An 18456-nucleotide genomic window follows, 5' to 3' on the forward strand; every position below is an offset into this window, starting at 1 on the left:
CAGCCCCCGGGGCCAATAACCCAGTGCCCAGAGCTCAGCCCCAACAGCCACATACCTGTGTTTGTGGATGAGCGCATTAAAGGCAAGCCCGTCACTCCAGCTGCTGGTAAAGTTCTGGATGTTCACGCCAGGATATCTGGGAACAACAATCAAAATAAACATTAAGTCTCTTCCTAAAACACAAATCTGCAAGGACTTGTACACCCAGGACCACCACCACGATTTATCACAAGATAATCAGTCAGTCAAACTGGCCAAGGATTCGGTCCCCAACTTGAGGACGAAAGTGGACAGCCACCGAAATTGGGCGTGGGGATCGCAAGGCGCAATTAACACGCGCCCGTTCGCTATAATGCGGGCTCATGCCACCTGCTCAGTTACATGAATTCTGCTGTGTCGCCAGTGTTATCCGCGCTGTTCGCTGGCTGCACGCCTCAGCGGGAGACTCAAAATGGCAACTTCCTCGCACTGCTGAAAGGGGAGGTGCATGGTGGCTGGAACAGGTGCAGGGAATCCAGTGAGCACTGAACCTGATCTGAGAAAGGCGGAAGAACGTGGGAAAGCATGGCCACCCAGGTTTTCAGAGATCTTGGAGAAGAAAGGTTCCATATCCGCAGAGGAGGAAAGGAGGCTCTCCAGAAGCTCTGAGAAGCCAGAGGGAGCAGATAGCCGCAGAGGTCAATAACCAGGAGTGCAGCTCTGAGGATCTGGGTGCAGTGTCGCAAGAAGTTCAATGACCTCACATGAGTGGTCAAGGTCAGTGAGTGCATCTTCAAATGCCACATCCTACCAACTGCACCACGAGCCTCAGCCGCTGCTCAAATCACCACACCCCCATCAATCACCTACCACCAATCTCTATCAATCGGGACTCGTAGCTAACATACACACGCCCTCACACGCTCAACAATGTTGCAAGCCTCGCACCCACCATCTCACAGCTTCCACAGCTATTCAGCCATAACAACAACATCACTCAAACAGACTGCACAACACTCATACTTCCCTTCTTCTTGTTGAAGAAGGTGATCCACAAATGGAGGAAGCAGGAACTAACCAGAGTGGGGGATGGTGTGCCTGCATGTCCTAATCCCCATGGAGGAGACGGGGCTGACCATTATCAGAGGGGGCCGTTTCTGAGGCCATTGCAAGCAGTGGGGCTGAATCTATTGAAGATGACTGTACCTGCATACCTAATCCTCCTTCTCACTGCCCCCATCCCACAATCTCTTCTGACCTACAAGCTGCAGATGGTGTAAGAATGCATCTCTTACTTTCCACCCTCCCCTCACAACCTTACCCTTCTGCCTTTCTCCTTTCAGACAGCAAGAAGCTTGCACAAAACCCTGCCTCCTTCATCTGTTCTCTCACTACTCCTAGCTCTGTGAAGTCAGCAGTACCATACGTTTATTTGTCCAATCACTTTTGTCTGCTTTACTCTTCTTGCTCCCCACCCCCATGCATCTTGGGAGGTGACGACAATAAAAATTAGTGACGTGATCCATCGCTGCAGCCCCAACTGGCACCACTATTAATGGCTGAAGGCTTCGGTCATTCCGATGTACTGAAGGAGAATGGAGAAGGTGTGTGCACTTTGACCCCCAGCCGTTACCCTCTGGCCCCCTAGCTAGTGCACTCTGACCCCCCCCCCCAGGGCCAGTGCACTCTGACCCTGCCACCAGCCGGTACAATCACTCACCCTGCTGTTTTCATCTGACACCACAACAGGAGAGCGTCTTTGGCCGAGCGAGTCTCACGATTATCTTCCGTTTCAATTTTAATCACCTGAATCTAAAACATGGACATCAACAAAGAGCGTGAAATGCCAAGATGGGCAGCCAGGGAAATCCAGCCCACATTCTCCACATCTCTCTCTGTGAGCTCCTCGCACTGTCTTTATCACGGAAAGTACCTTGGGAAAACAAAAATACAGCCCCATTCCCTAGACCCTCCCCATCCCAAGCCCCTCACCCTCCAATCACACTGCCCCTCCCCCACCCCAAGCATCTTCCCTCAGCTCCTCCTGATCAAATCCCCAGCCCCTCTCCCATCTCAATCCCTCCTCCACCTCAAGCCCCACCGCCATCTGGTCCTTCTCCCACTCTCGCCCCTTCCCAAGCCCCACACCCACGCTCTCAGCCCCACCCTTCATCCCTTTCCCATCTTTTCAGCTGTCCCTCTTTCCCCTCACTCTCATACCCTTCCCCTATCCCAAGCACCTCCCCTCAGCCCCTCCCTCAAATCCCCAGCCCCCTCACCCCAAGACCCCCCCCTCCAACCCAAATTCCTCCCCCAGTCCCAGCCCATCCCCCTCAGCACCTCTCCCCCCCCGCCATTAGCCCCACTCTCTCAACCCCTTTCCTACCCTCCCACATTTCCCTCATTCCCCTGACTCTCTACCCCTCACCCGAGGCAATGACAACCCCATCTTTCAGGGATGCAAAAGGGCATTGACTAGGACACCCCGAGCTGCTCCTTGCTAAAGGATGGCACAGCCTCTTTACCCTGTCGGGCAGTCTATACCTGGAATCGGAGGATGATAGTCCAGATGAGGCCGAGAGTGAGCCGGTGATTTCCGTCCACAATGTCGTGCGAGCCCACATTCTCCAGGTGAACCCGTTGCTCCTTCAGGAACTGCAGTGCCTTATCCACGTTCTCCAGGGAATGGATTCGCATCCGGCCACGGGTCGGCTTCGGCTACGGCGAAAGAGAGAGAGAGAGAGAGGAAGGTTAATGTACTCGCACATCACCAACACACTCCTGATCATCATCATCAAACTACAACAACAACTTGTATTTATGTAGCACATTTAATGAAATAAAACGCTCCCAAGGTGCTTCACAGGGGCGTTAAAAGCAAAATTTGACACTGTAATATATCGAGATATTAGGTCAGATGACCAAAGAAGTAGGTTTTAAGGAGCGTGTTACAGGAGGAAAGCAAAGTCGAGAGGTGGAGAGGTTTAGGGAGGAAATTCCAGAGCTTAGGGCCTTGGAGGTTGAAGACATTGGCTGCCAAAGATGGAGCGATTAAAATTGGGGATGCTCAAGAATTCGATGAGCGCAGCTATCTCGGAGGGTTGTGAGGCTGGAGGAGATTACAGAGATAGGGAGGGGCAAGGCCATGGAGGAACTTGAAAACAAAGATGACAATTTGAAAATTGAGGCATTACCTGACTGGGAACCAGTGTAGGTCAGGGGTGACAGTGTTAGAGAAAGTTCTAAGCCTGTTTATGAAGAAGACACTGAGACTAGGATGCTTTGGTGGAGATTGTTTATTGCTTGCCACAGAGCTTACTTCTGCTCTCCAAACAACACCCCCAGCCAGTGCTAGCTGGCTCTTCTTTATATACACACACTTGAGTGCAATTAACTAATTAACACCCAACACCTTGAACTACAGGGTATTTATCATCCACTAACAGAACTTCAGACCCTAACAGACAGGTGAACAGGACTTGGTGCGAGTAAAATACAGACAGACAAGTTTTGGATGATCTCCAGTTTCTGTAGGGTAGAATGTGGGAGAACAGCCAGGAGTGCATTGGAATAGTCAAGTCTAGAGGTAAGAAAGGATGAGGGTTTCAGCAGCAGATGAGCTGAGATGGGGCGAAGTCGGGCAATGTTACAGAGGTGGAAATAGAAGCTCTTAGTGATGGCACAGATATGTGGTTGGAAGCTCATTTCAGGGTCAAATAATGCACCAAGGTTACCAAGTGTCTACTTCGAACTCAGACGGTTGCCAGGGAGAGGGATGGAGTTGATGGCTAGGGAACGGAATGTGCGGCAGAGACCAAAGACAATGGTTTTGGGTCTTCCCAATATTCAATGAAGAACATCAATATCCCAATCAAAATCACACACACACCGACACACTCCCCGTCCCCGACAATGACACACTCCCAGTGTCTCACAGACTATGTCTCATTCCCCAATCTGTCCTGCATTCAGGGCACCAGCCACTCAAAATACTCCAGAATCATCAACTTCATGTCACACTAAATGTCATCACATGTAAATAATATCTCAAAACATTTAGAACAGAAATAAAGCAATAAATGTCACTCACTCATTGATATTTCAGAGACTCTCAACAATTGATGAATGTCTCAACCTGGCCCCAACCTCCTCGTACTGCACATTCACTCCCCGCTGCTGTGTCTGGTTTCATTTACAGCAGTATGCTAACGTTCCTCAGTCTGTCTTCCTGCAGGCCTGTGCTGGGCCATCATGAGCCCGGCAGGCTTCCTTATAAATATCCGTCAGCGTCCACACCACTACGAACGGCAGTGAAGGTCAACCGGGCTTGAACCAGGGTTGGACAGAGCCAGCGGTCACAGGCTGTATTAGCCAATCCGGAGTCTCAGTGAAGCCATTAAACGTGGTCAGGGGAGAGGTTTACTTGGACTGAAACCATCACCTTCCATCATTATACACAGCATTTTGGGATTTTTAATCATGTATCATAGAATCTTACAGCACAGAGGGAGGCCATTCGGCCCAACGTGCCAGTGCTGGCTCTCGGGAAGAGCTGTCCAATTTAGCTCCTGATCTTTCCCCATTGTTCTGCAAATTGTTTCCTTTTCAACTGTTTATCCATTTCCCTTTTGAAAGTTACTATTGAATCTGCATTCCAGATCATAATAACACACTGGGTAAAAATATTCTCATTTGTCCCTGGGTCTTTTGCCAATCATCTTAAAAATGGGTCCTCTAGCTACTGACCCTCCTGCCACTGGAAACAGATTCTCCCTATCAAAATTCCTCATGATTTTGAATACATCTAGTAAATCTCCCCTTAACCTTCTCTGCTCTAAGAAGGACAATCCCAGCTTCTCCAGTCTCCATAACTGAAGACTCTCATCCCTGGTACCATTCTAGTAATTCTCTTCTTCAGATTCTCCAACGCCTTGATATCCCTCCTAAGGTGTGGCGCCCAAAACTGAACACACTACTCAAACTGGGGCCTAACCAGTGATTTATGAAGGTTCAACATAACTTCCTTGCTTTTGGACTCAAAGCCTGTCCACCATCTATAAGGCACAAGGCAGAATTGTGATGGAATACACTTCACTTGTCTGGATGACTGTGGTTGCAACGAGGTTCAAGAGTTTAGCTCGACACCATCCAGAACAAAGTAGCCCGCTTGACTGGCACCCCATCCACCACCTTCAACATTCTCTCCCTCCACCACCAACGCACTGTGGCAGCAGTGTGTACCATCTACAAGATGCATTGCAGCAACTCACCAAGACTCTTCAACAGCACCTTCCAAACCCACGACCTCCACCACCTAGAAGGACAAAGGCAGCAGACACATGGGAACACCAGCACCTCCGAATTCCCCTCCAAGCCACACACCATCCTGACTTGGAACTATATTGCCGTTCCTTCACTGTCGCTGGGTCAAAATCCTGGAACTCCCTTCCTAACAGCACTGTGGGTGTACCTATACCACTGCAGCAGTTCAAGAAGGCAGTTCACCACCACCTTCTCAAGGGAAATTAGGGATGGTCAATAAATGCTGTCCTAGCCAGCGATGCCCACATCTTATGAATGCATGAAAAAGTACTCTATTCCCCTGTTAATAAAGCCAAAGAAGCTGCAATGTTTTTTTAACTGCCTCTCAACCTGGCCTGCCACTTTCAAAGATAGTTGGAGGGTCTCAATCACTGTACTGGGCCACTGAATGATGTTCATAGAGAGGTTAGAAAGGATTCTCGGGTTTTGGTGACTAAGTGAGTACTTTATATCAGTCTTCACTCTTGAAGACCATGTCCAATTAACAGCCTCGTGGTTACGTTAATAATAAACATTAAAGTAGACGGTATCATCTTAGACAAAATAAGGAGCCTTAAAATAGATTGGGCTTCTGGCCCAAATAATATACAGTCGTGGGTCCTTAAGAAGAAGGGAGACGGGATATGTGAGCCCCTTAACCATATCTTTCTAGCTCTCTGGAGTCGGGGGCTGTTCCCTCAGAGTGGAAGGAGGCTAAAGTAGTTCTGATATTTAAAAAAGGGATAAGGTAATGATTGGCTCAGTAGCTTGACTTCAGAAATTAGTTAAGACGCTCAAGGGAATCATTAAGGGATTGCAATACAATCACAGATACAGAGGGTTTTCTCAGTGATGTTCGACACAGCTTCCAGAAAAGGTCAAATCTGATTGAGTTTTGTGAAGAAGCCACCAGATTAGTGGGTGAGGTAACCTGTTAGACAATGTTTACCTGGACTTTCAAAAAGCTTTTGAGAGTGGGACTAGCAACCAAGATCAGCGGGGATAAAAATGAGTGGGAGGAGAGAGAGAGAGACAGAGACAGAGACAGAGAGAGACAGAAGACAAAAAATAATCAAGCATTGACCACACAGAACAGCAGGTAGGTGATTGTTTAGTGAGAGTATTTTGCTCTTTAAGCTAGGGCAGTGGTTTAACCTTAGTGCCAGGAAATGATAACTTATGGTATAAAATCAATAATTTTAAACTCGATAAACCAATTAGTTAATACAACTAAAAATATCAAGTGAATAAAGAACAAGAACAAGAACAAAGAACAGTACAGCACAGGAACAGGCCATTCGGCCCTCCAAGCCTGCGCCGACCTTGATGCCTGCCGAAACTAACACCTTCTGCACTTCCGAGGCCATATCCCTCTATTCCCATCCTATTCATATATTTGTCAAGATGTCTCTTAAACGTCGCTATCGTATCTGCTTCCACCACCTCCCCTGGCAGCAAGTTCCAGGCACTCACCACCCTCTGTGTAAAAAAACTTGCCTCGCACATCCCCTCTAAACTTTGCCCCTCGCACCTTAAACCTATGTCCCCTAGTAACTGACTCTTCCACCCTGGGAGAAAGCTTCTGACTATCCATTCTGTCCATGCCACTCATAACTTTGTAAACTTCTATCATGTCGCCCGTCCACCTCCGTCGTTCCAGTGAAAACAATCCGAGTTTTTCCAACCTCTCCTCATAGCTAATGCCCTCCAGACTAGGCAACATCCTGGTAAACCTCCTCTGTACCCTCTCCAAAGCCTCCACATCCTTCTGGTAGTGTGGCGACCAGAATTGCACGCAATATTCTAAGTGTGGCCTAACTAAGGTTCAGTACAGCTGCAACATGACTTGCCAATTTTTATACTGTATGCCCCGACCGATGAAGGCAAGCATGCCGTATGCCTTCTTGACTACCTTATCCACCTGCGCTGCCACTTTCAGTGACCTGTGGACCTGTACGCCCAGATCTCTCTGCCTGTCGATACTCCTAAGGGTTCTGCCATTTACTGTATACCGCCCACCTGCATTACCAAAATGCATTACCTCACATTTGTCCGGATTAAACTCCATCTGCCATTTCTCCGCCCAAGTCTCCAACCGATTTATACCCTGCTGTATCCTCTGACAATCCTCATCATTATCCGCAACTCCACCAACCTTTGTGTCATCCGCAAACTTACTAATCAGACCAGCTACATTTTCCTCCAAATCATTTATATATACTACAAACAGCAAAGGTCCCAGCACTGATCCCTGCGGAACACCACTAGTCACATCCCTCCATTCAGAAAAACACCCATCCACTGATACCCTCTGTCTTCTATGACTGAGTCAGTTCTGTATCCAGCTTGCCAGCTCATCTCTGATCCCGTGTGACTTCGCCTTTTGTACCAGTCTGCCATGCGGGACCTTGTCAAAGGTTTTACTAAAGTCCATATAGATAACATCCACTGCCCTTCCTTCATCAATCATCTTCGTCACTTCCTCAAAAAACTCAATCAAATTAGTAAGACACGACCTCCCCTTCACAAAACCATGCTGTCTCTCGCTAATAAGTTCGTTTGTTTCCAAATGGGAGTAAATCCTGTCCCGAATAATCGTCTCTAAAAGCCTTAACTAATTAAATACATAAAACAAGGTTAGATTGGGGTCAAGTGTTCAAGTGAGGGGAAATTTATCTATCTAAAGAGGAAAGTCGAGGCTATACCACGGTGCAGTGATTTGGGTAAAGATAAGCAGAGTGTGACAGGAATGGACAGAAATTTTAAACGTAATAGTGCATCAGTGAATACGGTCAAATCAGGCAAAAATGGTAAGAAGTTAAAATTAAAGGCACTTTATCTGTATGCACAAATAATTCGTAATAAGATAGACAAACTAGTGGCACAAATAGAGCTAAATGGGTTTGATCTAATAGCCATTACAGATGTGGTTGCAAGATGACCAAGGTTGGGCATGAAATATTCCAGGTACTTGACTTTTCGAAAAGACATCGGGAATAGAAAAGGAGGGAGGTAGTGCCGGTAATAAAAGATGGCATAAGGACAGTGAGAAAGTATGTTGGCTCGGAAGATCAGGAAGTAGAATCAGTATAGGTGGAGTAACAAGGATCAGAAAACACTGGTGGGAGTAGTTTACAGGCTCCCTAACAGTAGCTATACTGTTGGGCAGTGTATTGATCAGGAAATAAGAGGAGCATGTAACAAAGATAATGAAATATAATTATGGGGGATTTTAATCTTAATATAAACTGGGCCCATCAAATTGGCAAAAGTAGTTTGGAGAATTATGGAACACATTTGAGACAGTTTCCTAGAATAAAACATCTGGAACCAACTAGGGTACAGGCTACTTTAGGTCTTACCTTATGTAATATGTAATCTTGTGTCAGTAATAATCTCATAGTAAAGGATCCTCTGGGGAAGAGTGATCATATGATAGAATTTCACAATGAGTTCGAGAGTGACAGGTCTCAGTCCAAAACTAGAGTCTTAAACTTAAATAAAGCCAATTACATAGGTATGAATAGGTAAGAGGGGCCAGTTGGCTAAGTTAAATTGGGAAATTAGATTAAAAGGTCTGACAGTAGAAAAACAATGGCAAACATTAAAAGAACAAAGTAATTCATGACAACGCTACTTCATCGGAGAACGTCATCAGGATGCGCTGCGGTGCGCACATGCGCAGACGGTCTCATGCCCCCTGCGCATGCACTGCGGTCCGACTTACCAGGTCCCTGTTGTGAGTTGCTCTGAAAACATTTCCATTGGCTGGGCCACCGCATGTTCTCCAGTCCCTGTTGTGAGTTGCTCTGAAAACATTTCCATTGTCTGGGCCACCGCATGTTCTCCAGTCCCTGTTGTGAGTTGCTCTGAAAACATTTCCATTGTCTGGGCCACCGCATGTTCTCCAGTCCCTGTTGTGAGTTGCTCTGAAAACATTTCCATTGGCTGGGCCACCGCATGTTCTCCAGTCCCTGTTGTGAGTTGCTCTGAAAACATTTCCATTGTCTGGGCCACCGCATGTTCTCCAGTCCCTGTTGTGAGTTGCTCTGAAAACATTTCCATTGTCTGGGCCACCGCATGTTCTCCAGTCCCTGTTGTGAGTTGCTCTGAAAACATTTCCATTGGCTGGGCCACCGCATGTTCTCCAGTCCCTGTTGTGAGTTGCTCTGAAAACATTTCCATTGTCTGGGCCACCGCATGTAGCAGGATGAAGGCACAGTGACTGTGATTTCTGGCGCCAAACAGTACACACTGCAGATACATGATGGCCAGGCTACCTGCAGCTGCATCTTCTCCATTCAGACTTTGTTGCCCTGCAAACATGCTGTTGTTGTGCAGAGGCATCTGGGTCTCCCTTTGGACAGGCTCGCCCCCAATTGTTGCTGGCGTGCATCTCAGACACCAACGACGACAGGCATGGCTGCTGCCATTGTGATTACAGAGGAACAGCCAAGGCCCCTCAGCCACAATGAAAAATACCGCTTGCTTTCAGATCAATTGTACCAGCTACAACAGGCCGTTCTGCAGAGTGGAACGGCAGCATTCATGAGGAGACTGGACTGGCTGCGGCAACAGACTCTCCACTGGCAGCAAGGACTGGCTGATGAGATGGAGCCATTTACTATGCCCAACAATTGCCCGGAAGCACCTTCGGATGGAGGTGGCCGCGCGCTGGACATCAGTCACGTGTCACAAACCCTGGATCCTGAGCGTCTCACCCCCTGGCCTAATGATCTGATGGACCATACATATGCCTACCTGTTCAAATCTCCACTTCCCCTACCTGCGGTACCCTCTCCTTGCTGCTCAGTTACACAGTCACCTGCTCCTACACCCATCAGAGCAGTGCACATGGACACACAGTTACCTGCTCCTACACCCATCAGGGCAGTGCACATGGACACACAGTAACCTGCTCCTACACCCATCAGGGCAGTGCACATGGACACACAGTTACCTGCTCCTACACCCATCAGGGCAGTGCTCATGGGCACACAGTTACCTGCTCCTACACCCATCAGGGCAGTGCTCATGGACACACAGCCACCTGTTACCCCATCCGACGTTGAAACAACCATGCAGAGCCCTGTGAGACTCCGCAATTGCCAGTTGCTGCCTGTCAAGCAGAGAGGGCGTCCAAAGGGGTCAAGCACTTGGGGAACATTCAGCAAGAAGAGACTGAGCACTAAAAGAAACAAGCATGCCATGTCCAGTGGTAGCAGAAATGTGAATGCTCTTGCTGTGAACACAACTGGTGATAGTAGTAGGCAGGATTAAATGGGAATGGATGGAAAGACGCACAAGTAACATAACCACTGGCAGGGAACTGCTGGGCTAAATGGCCAGCTTTATGTTCATAGCCCAAAAGAAATGTGCTTCTTTTCCAGCACCCTCACATCATTCATGTTTTCCCTGAGAGCAGCATTGAACCATCACGAGATAGGGGCAGTAACATCATCCTGCCTCCTACAGCTGAGGTGGGTACTAAGCGATTCATTGGCGGTGTTATCAGTACATGCCTTTACCGCAGAACACAAAGCATTCTCAACAGTAATTTCATTGGAGGGAGCAAAGCTCTGACACTGATGTTCTTTCCTTATTTTCTTTCATGTAAAACGTGCCCTTGAGAAAACAATCCTTGACACTTAAGGACGGCATTCCAGCAAAGGAGGCAGTGCGGGAGAGGACGCAAGGATGTGCTGATTCCTGCATCTGAGGTGGGTAATAAGTGCTTCATTGGCGACGTTATCAATTGGTGCCTTCACTGCAGAACTTAAAAAGGTGTGCACAACAGTAATTTCAGTGGATGGAGGGAGGCAACCTCTGACTCTGATTTGCTTTATTTCTTTTCATGTAAAACATGCCGTCGAGAAAACAATCCTTGAGACTTAAGGTCAGCATTCAAGCAACGAAGGCAACTGGATCATGCTGCGGAGCTCGTCACGATGTGGAAAGGAACATTGCATTTATGAATGAAGTGGGAGTGCACATTGGGATGCGCTTGGGGAACATTCACCAAGAATAGACTGAGCTCAGACTCTTGTGACTTTGCCTTCTTCACATGGACAATACAGTAGTGGAATAGAGAGCCAAGCTTTTATTCACCACAAGGCTCTCCAGGAACAATCTCTTTAGCTGTGCATAGCAGAGACTCGGCCTGTCTGTCTAACGGGAATGCTGGACACAACACTCATGTATCCATGCACAGCAGTTCCTCGGATACTTAATGAACTTAATAAAACGTCTCAATAATTAAACCCAGAATTGTTGAGGTTTTGTTTTGCATGCTATTTCCCCGACTTTGCAACTGCACTTCAGATATTCAACTATGGTGGAGGGGTAGAGGGAGGGGTGTTTGAAGAGGGGGAGGGGTGGGGAGAGGGAGCATGCAAAATGCAGGGACCAAACAGTTGCAATGCCTGAAGTACTGAGGAGAAGTAGAGAAAGCAACTGGGTAGGGGAGAAAGCAACTGGATTGGGCATCCGCAGCTGGAGGGAATGGCTGAATGGAGAGGGCCGGAAGCGAGAGGCCGTAGAGAGCCGCGGGGAGCGAGCGTGCGAAGACCTTGGTGTCACCGGGTCCAGGGACTGGCCAGTAAGTCTTTTGCTGTTGTGTTTATGGCGCATGCACAGAAAAAGGCACTCCCCTTCCGTTCCGCTGCTCCCCCCCCACTCTCTCCCCTTCCTCCCTCTCCCCCCAGCTCTCCCCCTCCCCCCTTCCTTACCCCTCCCTCTCCCTCTTTCACCACCCCTCCCCCTTTCTCTCCCTCTTTCTCCCACTCTCCCTCTTTCTCCCCTCTCCCTCTTTCTCCCCCCCTCCCTCTCTCTCCCCCCTCCCTCTCCCTCTTTCTCCCCCCCTCCCTCTTTCTCCCCCCTCCCTCTCCCTCTTTCTCCCCCTCCCCCCTACCTGACCTCTCCCTCTTTCTCCCCCTCTCCCCTCCCTCTTTCTCCCCCTCTCCCCTCCCTCTTTTTCCCCCTCCCTCTTTCTCTCCCTCTTTCTCTCCCTCTTTCTCTTCCCCTCCCTCTTTCTCCCCCTCCCTCTCCCTCTTTCTCCCCCTCTCCCCTCCCTCTTTCTCCCCTCCCTCTCCCTCTTTCTCCCCCCTCCCTCTCCCTCTTTCTCCCCCCTCCCTCTCCCTCTTTCTCCCCCTCTCCCCTCCCTCTTTCTCCCCCTCTCCCCTCCCTCTTTCTCCCCCTCCCTCTTTCTCTCCCTCTTTCTCCTCCCCTCCCTCTTTCTCCCCCCCTCCCTCTCCCTCTTTCTCCCCCTCTCCCCTCCCTCTTTCTCCCCCTCTCCCCTCCCTCTTTTTCCCCCTCCCTCTTTCTCTCCCTCTTTCTCCTCCCCTCCCTCTTTCTCCCCCCCTCCCTCTCCCTCTTTCTCCCCCTCTCCCCTCCCTCTTTCTCCCCCTCTCCCCTCCCTCTTTCTCCCCCTCTCCCCTCCCTCTTTCTCCCCCCCTCCCCTCCCTCTTTCTCTCCCTCTTTCTCCTCCCCTCCCTCTTTCTCCCCCCCTCCCTCTTTCTCCCCCCCCTCCCCGGCACGGCTACCGCTGGTCTCCCCGCGCTGCTCTCCCCGGCCCCCGCGCTGCTATCCCCGGCCCCCGCGCTGATCTCCCCGGCCCCTGCGCTGATCTCCCCGGCCCCCGCGCTGCTGTCCCCGGCCCCCGCGCTGATCTCCCCGGCCCCCGCGCTGCTCTCCCCGGCCCGCTCCACTCTCTCACTCCGGCCATTGATTTCTGCCACGTGTTTGTTAGGTTTCATCTCTGTGATTTTTTGAGCAGCGCCATCTTTAGTCCTGGCAGCTGCAACAGTCGCTGGCTGTGACGTTTTCGTGGCACATGCTGTATCTGCGCATGTGCCAAAACAGCGCCACCTACCGATCGCGTTGTCAACAATTGCGGTCTTAAAAGAAATATTTCATAATTCTCAATGAATAGACATTCCTTTGAGAAATCAAATCTCCACAGGAAAGGTGGTTCATCTCTGGTTAACTAAAGAGTTTAAGGATAGTATTCGATTAAAAGAAGAGGTTTACAATATTAATAAGAAGATTAATAAGCCTGAGGATTGGGAAAGTTTCAGAACCCAGCAAAGGATGATCAAAAAATTGATAAAGAGAGAGAGAATAGAATGAGAGTAAACTAGCCAGAAATATAAAAGATTTTAAGAGCTTCTACAAGTATGTCAAAAGGAAGAGAGTAGCAAAAGTAAATGATGACCCTTAGAGGCTGAGACAGGAAAAATTATAATGGAGATAGGGAAATGGAAGAGATGTGAAACAAATATTTTATGTCTGTCATCACAGTAGAAGACACAAAAAAAATCCAGAAATAGTGAGGAACCAAAGGTCTAAAGAGAGTGAGGAACTTAAAATAATTAAAATAATATCAGCTGAGGAAAAGCTGAGCAATTAATGGGACTAAAACCCAACAAACCCCTTGGGTCTGATGGCCAATATCCGAGGTAGCTGCAGAGATAGTGGATGCACTGGTTGTGATCTTTCAAAATTTCCTAGATTCTAGAACAATCCCAGTGGATTGGAAGGCTGCAAATGTTGTACTGCTATTAAAGAAAGGAGGGAGAGAGGAAACAGGGAACTACAAGTCAGTTAGCCTGACATCAATTGTCAGGAAAATGCTGGAATCCATTGTTAACAAAGTGTAACAGGGCACTTAGAAAATTATAATATGATTAAGCAGAATCAATATGAATTTAGGAAAGTTTTGAGGATGTAACTATCAGGGTAGATAAAGGGGAACCAGTGGATGTAATATATTTAGATTTTCAGAAGACATTCATTAAAGGTGCCACATAAAAAGTTGATACACAAGATAAGGACCAATGGGGTTGGGGGGTAATATTAGCATGGACAGATTTCTGGGACCAGGAACCAGGACACCCAGCAATCGGCAGGAATATCTAAGGTAGAGAAAGATTTTTACCAGCTGCTCTCCTGATAGAACTTCCAGCAGTTTAGTCAGCACGCAGCCATCGCGGAGATCCACGTACAGGTCCGTGACTCGACACAGCACCCGGGCCAAGTGCGAGTTCATCCATTTTGTAAAGGTCTTCTTTTGCACAGCGTCACGCTCATCTGATACAGAGAGGCAAGGAAGAACCGTCCAGTTAAAATAAAGCTTAGTAGCTCTGTGAGCAGCGTTAGCAAAGAGTAACAGTAATTGAGTCACAGTCTTGCTTCATGTCAATGAGCCAATTTTGAATCCATACTGCCACTTTCCCCTTAATTCTATGGGTTTCCATCTTAATAAGCTTCATATCAGCCACATTGTCGAATGGCTTCCAAAAGTACAAATACAGAAACTTCACCGCGTTCACTCATGACGCAGACAGCAGGATGTGAAAGGCAGAGCAGCAGAACACAGACATTAACTTTTGGATTTCCACATTAAACCGCACACTTGCCCCTCACCTGAAGTTTCTGTAGCTTTTGCACATAAATATCATTGATTGTTATCTCGACAGAAAATTATGTCCTTTGATGTTAAACTTCTATCGAACCTTAGTTAGACCACGCTTGGAGCACTGTGCACACTCCTGGAGATAGAGGGACTGGAGAAGGTGCAAACAAGATTCACAAGGATGATACCAGCACTGAGAGGATATCCCGATTAGAAAAGGCTGAACAGACTGGGGATCTTTACTCCATAAAGAAAAGGCTGAAGGGTGACCTGATTGAGGACTTCAAGATTATGAAAGGTTTTGATAGGGTAGATGTAGAGAAAGTATTCCCACTGGGCAAGGTGACCAAAACTGGAGGCGTTAAATATATAATAGTCACTACGACACTTACATCCGTGGGTGAGGGTAGTTACTGTAGTGAGGGAGGGTATATCACAGAATCACAGAATTGTTACAGCAGAGAAGGAGGCCATTCGGCCCATCGTGTCTGCACTGGCTCTCTGAATGAGCAATTCACCTAGTGGGAATCCAGATTTGGATAACTGCATTTCTGATTAGTACAGAAAAAAAGGTATTCACTGTAGGGAGGGAAGGTATTGACCGTAGTGGGGGTATTTACTCTAGTATTGAGGGTATTTACTGTAGTGGGTGAGGGTATTTACTGTCGTGTCATAGATTCATAGAGTTATACAGCACAGAAACAGGCTCTTCGGCCCATCGTGTCTGTGCCGGCCATCAAGCACCTAACTATTCTAATCCCATTTTCCAGCATTTGGCCCGTAGCCTTTTATGCTAATACTTCTTAAATGTTGTGAGGGTTTCTGCCTCTACCTCCTCTTCAGACAGTGCATTCCAGATTCCAACCACCCTCTGAGTGAAAAAAAATTTTCCTCAAATCCCCTCTAAACCTCCTGCCCCTTACCTTAAATCTATGCCCCCTGGTTATTGACATTTCCGCTAACGGAAAAAGTTTCTTCCTATCTAACCTATCAATGCCCCTCAGAATTTTGTATACCTCAATCAGGTCCCCCCTCAGCCTTCTCTGCTCTAAGGAAAACAACCCTGCCCTTTTCAGTCTCTCTTCATAGCTGAAATGCTCCAGCCCAGGCAACATCCTGATGAAGCTCCTCTGCACCCTCTCCAGTGCAACCACATCCTTCCTATAGTGTGGTGCCCAGAACTGTACACAGTACTCCACCTGTGGCCTAACTAGCATTTTATACAGCTCCATCATAACCTCCCGGGCTCTTATATTCTATGCCTCAGCTAATAAAGGCAAGTATCCCATATGCCTTCCTAACCACCTTATCTACCTGTGCTGCTGCCTTCAGTGATCTATGGACAAGTACACCAAGGTCCCTCTGTACTTCCTAGGGTCCTACCATCCACTGTCTACTCCCTTGCCTTGTTAGTCCTCCCAAAATGCATCACCTCACATTCTCAGGATTAAATTCCATTTGCCACTGCTCTGCCCATCTTACCAGCACATCTATATCCTCCTGTAATCTAAGGCTTTCCTCCTCACTATTTACGACACCATCAATTTTCATGTCATCTGCAAACTGATCATATCTCCTATATTCATGTCTAAATCATTAATGTACACTACAAACAGCAAGAGTCCCAGCACCAATTCCTGTGGTACACTACTGGTCACAGGCTTCCACTTGCAAAAACAACCCTCGACCATCACCCTCTGCTTCCTGCCACTAAGCCAATTTTGGATCCAATTTGCCAAATGACCCTGGATCCCATGGGCTCTTACCTTCTTGACCAATTGGGGACCTTATCAAAAGCCTTACTGAAATCCATGTAGACTACATCAACTGCTTTACCCTCATCTACACACCTAGTCACCTCCTCGAAAAATTCAATCAAGTTAGACACAATCTCCCCCGACAAAGCCATGTTGACTATTCCTGATTAATCCCTACCTCTCCAAGTGGAGATTAATCCTGTCCCTCAGAATTTTTTCCGATAGTTTCCCAACCATTGATGTTAGATGTAATTACCTGGTTTATCCCTGATACCCTTCTTGAATAATGGTACCACATTCACTGTCCTCCAGTCCTCTGGTACCTCTCCTGTAGCCAGAGAGCATTTGAAAATTTGTGTCAGAGCCCCTGCTATCTCCTCCCTTGCCTCACTTAACAGCCTGGGATACATCTCATCTGGGCCTGGGGATTTATCCACTTTTAAGCCCGCTAAAGCAGCTAATACTTCCTCCCTTTCAATTCATGGGGGTATTTACTCTAGTAGGGGAGGGTTGTACTAAGGGGGCTATTTACTGATTGGGCGAGGACAGTTTAAATGTAATGAGACTCACCAGCGAGCGCTTTGATCCTGGAGGATTCGAAGAGTTTGGATGTACTGTGCTCCTCTTCCCACTGGGTGTCCGAGTTCTCCCAGCGACTGCTGACCTTGTACTGTCGCTGCACCTCCATGTTGTCCAGGTCAGTGGCCGTGGATGACATTATGTCAAGGTTTAGAGGTCAGAGGTCTGGGGTAATAGTGCAGAGATCGGAATCTGATAAAAGTGAAGGAATGGTTATACGATGTTACCTCAGCGACAAGGAATTCACTTCTGAGAAAGCTCAACTGCAGGTATATCTGGGAGCATGACCGAGACAAACGGACTCTTCGAGTTTTTGCTGAACGCAGCAAGGACTGAAGGAGGCCCAGGTGAAGTGTTAGTGCAATATGTCTGAATGCAGTACGTCTGAGGGCAGTGCAAGTGAGGGCAATACGTCTGAGGGCAATACGTCTGAGGGCAGTGCGAGTGAGGGCAGCGCGAGTGAGGGCAGTGTGTCTGAGGGCAGCGCGAGTGAAGTCTGTACGTGTGCAGTGTGAGTGAGCCAGTGTGAAGCCATTCAGCTATTGTGCCTATTATATCTCTCCTTAATCTCTGATTTATTCAGCGAGCGGTAGTGACCTGGACCTCACTGCCCACGAGGCTGGTGGAAGCAGAGACAATCAATGATTTCAAAAAGAAATTGAATGGGCACTTGAGGGAAATAAACTGGAGACAGAGTGGGGGAATGGGACTGACTGGATTGCTCTACAGAGAGCCAGCATGGTCTCGATGGGCTGAATGGCTTCCTTCTGTACAAGTATGACTCTATAAGGGCTATCCAATTAATCCCTCTCCCCTTCTGTTTCCCTGTAGCTCTGCAATTTTTTCCTTTAAAACATATAAACAGAACCAAGGAAAGGGGAGGAAGGAAAAATGAGTAAAGTATCTTTTTCTGATGTAAATCACTGGAAATAGGGATAGAGAAGGAGGAAAGAGATTATTTTCATTTTATGCGAGCTTTGTAACATGTAAAACACGTAGTGGGCAGTATTTTATGCTCTCCCCCTTGGCTAGTGTGGAGGCGCGAAGGGCATTCAATTGGGTGGGTTGATGGTGGGGGATCCCGCTACCTTACCTGTTCTAATTCTAATTCTAATTCTTACCGCCTTCACCCCAATTAAGTCCGTGGCAGGACAGCCTGTCGACAGACATCCCGCCCTACCGACAATTTAGGCCCTTAAGGGCAATTAATGGCTTCTTCCCACTGCCACTGGCAGGCTGACCTGTCGCCACGCGGGGAGCATGACATGCAAACCTGTGCAGGGTTACTTGTGGTCTCCTGGTTGGGTTGGGGGGGGGGGGTCTCTCATTCAAAGGTACTCAGTGCCTGATCGAGGGACCTGGCATTGGGAAGGGAGGCCCTGCTGAAAGCCACCACTTTGCCCTTGTTGCCGACTCCCATACATCCCC

At 48.0% G+C, this 18456-nt stretch overlaps 1 protein-coding gene across 1 annotated transcript in view; it reads right to left on the reverse strand.

Moving 5' to 3' along the window:
* The window catches only part of LOC137353122 (spectrin beta chain, non-erythrocytic 1-like), a 194971-nt gene extending 177799 nt beyond the window's left edge, over positions 1 to 17172 (reverse strand). The window contains exons 1-5 of the mRNA XM_068019139.1: positions 17020 to 17172; positions 14216 to 14367; positions 2524 to 2697; positions 1700 to 1791; positions 56 to 136 (exon numbers count right to left, since the gene is read on the reverse strand). Coding sequence (XP_067875240.1) covers positions 56 to 136; positions 1700 to 1791; positions 2524 to 2697; positions 14216 to 14367; positions 17020 to 17167 — 647 coding nt within the window. The 5' untranslated portion in view covers positions 17168 to 17172. The remainder of the gene's footprint in view (positions 1 to 55; positions 137 to 1699; positions 1792 to 2523; positions 2698 to 14215; positions 14368 to 17019) is intronic.
* Between the last annotated feature and the right edge of the window lie 1284 nt (positions 17173 to 18456).

This window comes from Heterodontus francisci, chromosome 40 (genome assembly GCF_036365525.1).
Source record: "Heterodontus francisci isolate sHetFra1 chromosome 40, sHetFra1.hap1, whole genome shotgun sequence".
Lineage (NCBI taxonomy): Eukaryota > Metazoa > Chordata > Chondrichthyes > Heterodontiformes > Heterodontidae > Heterodontus > Heterodontus francisci.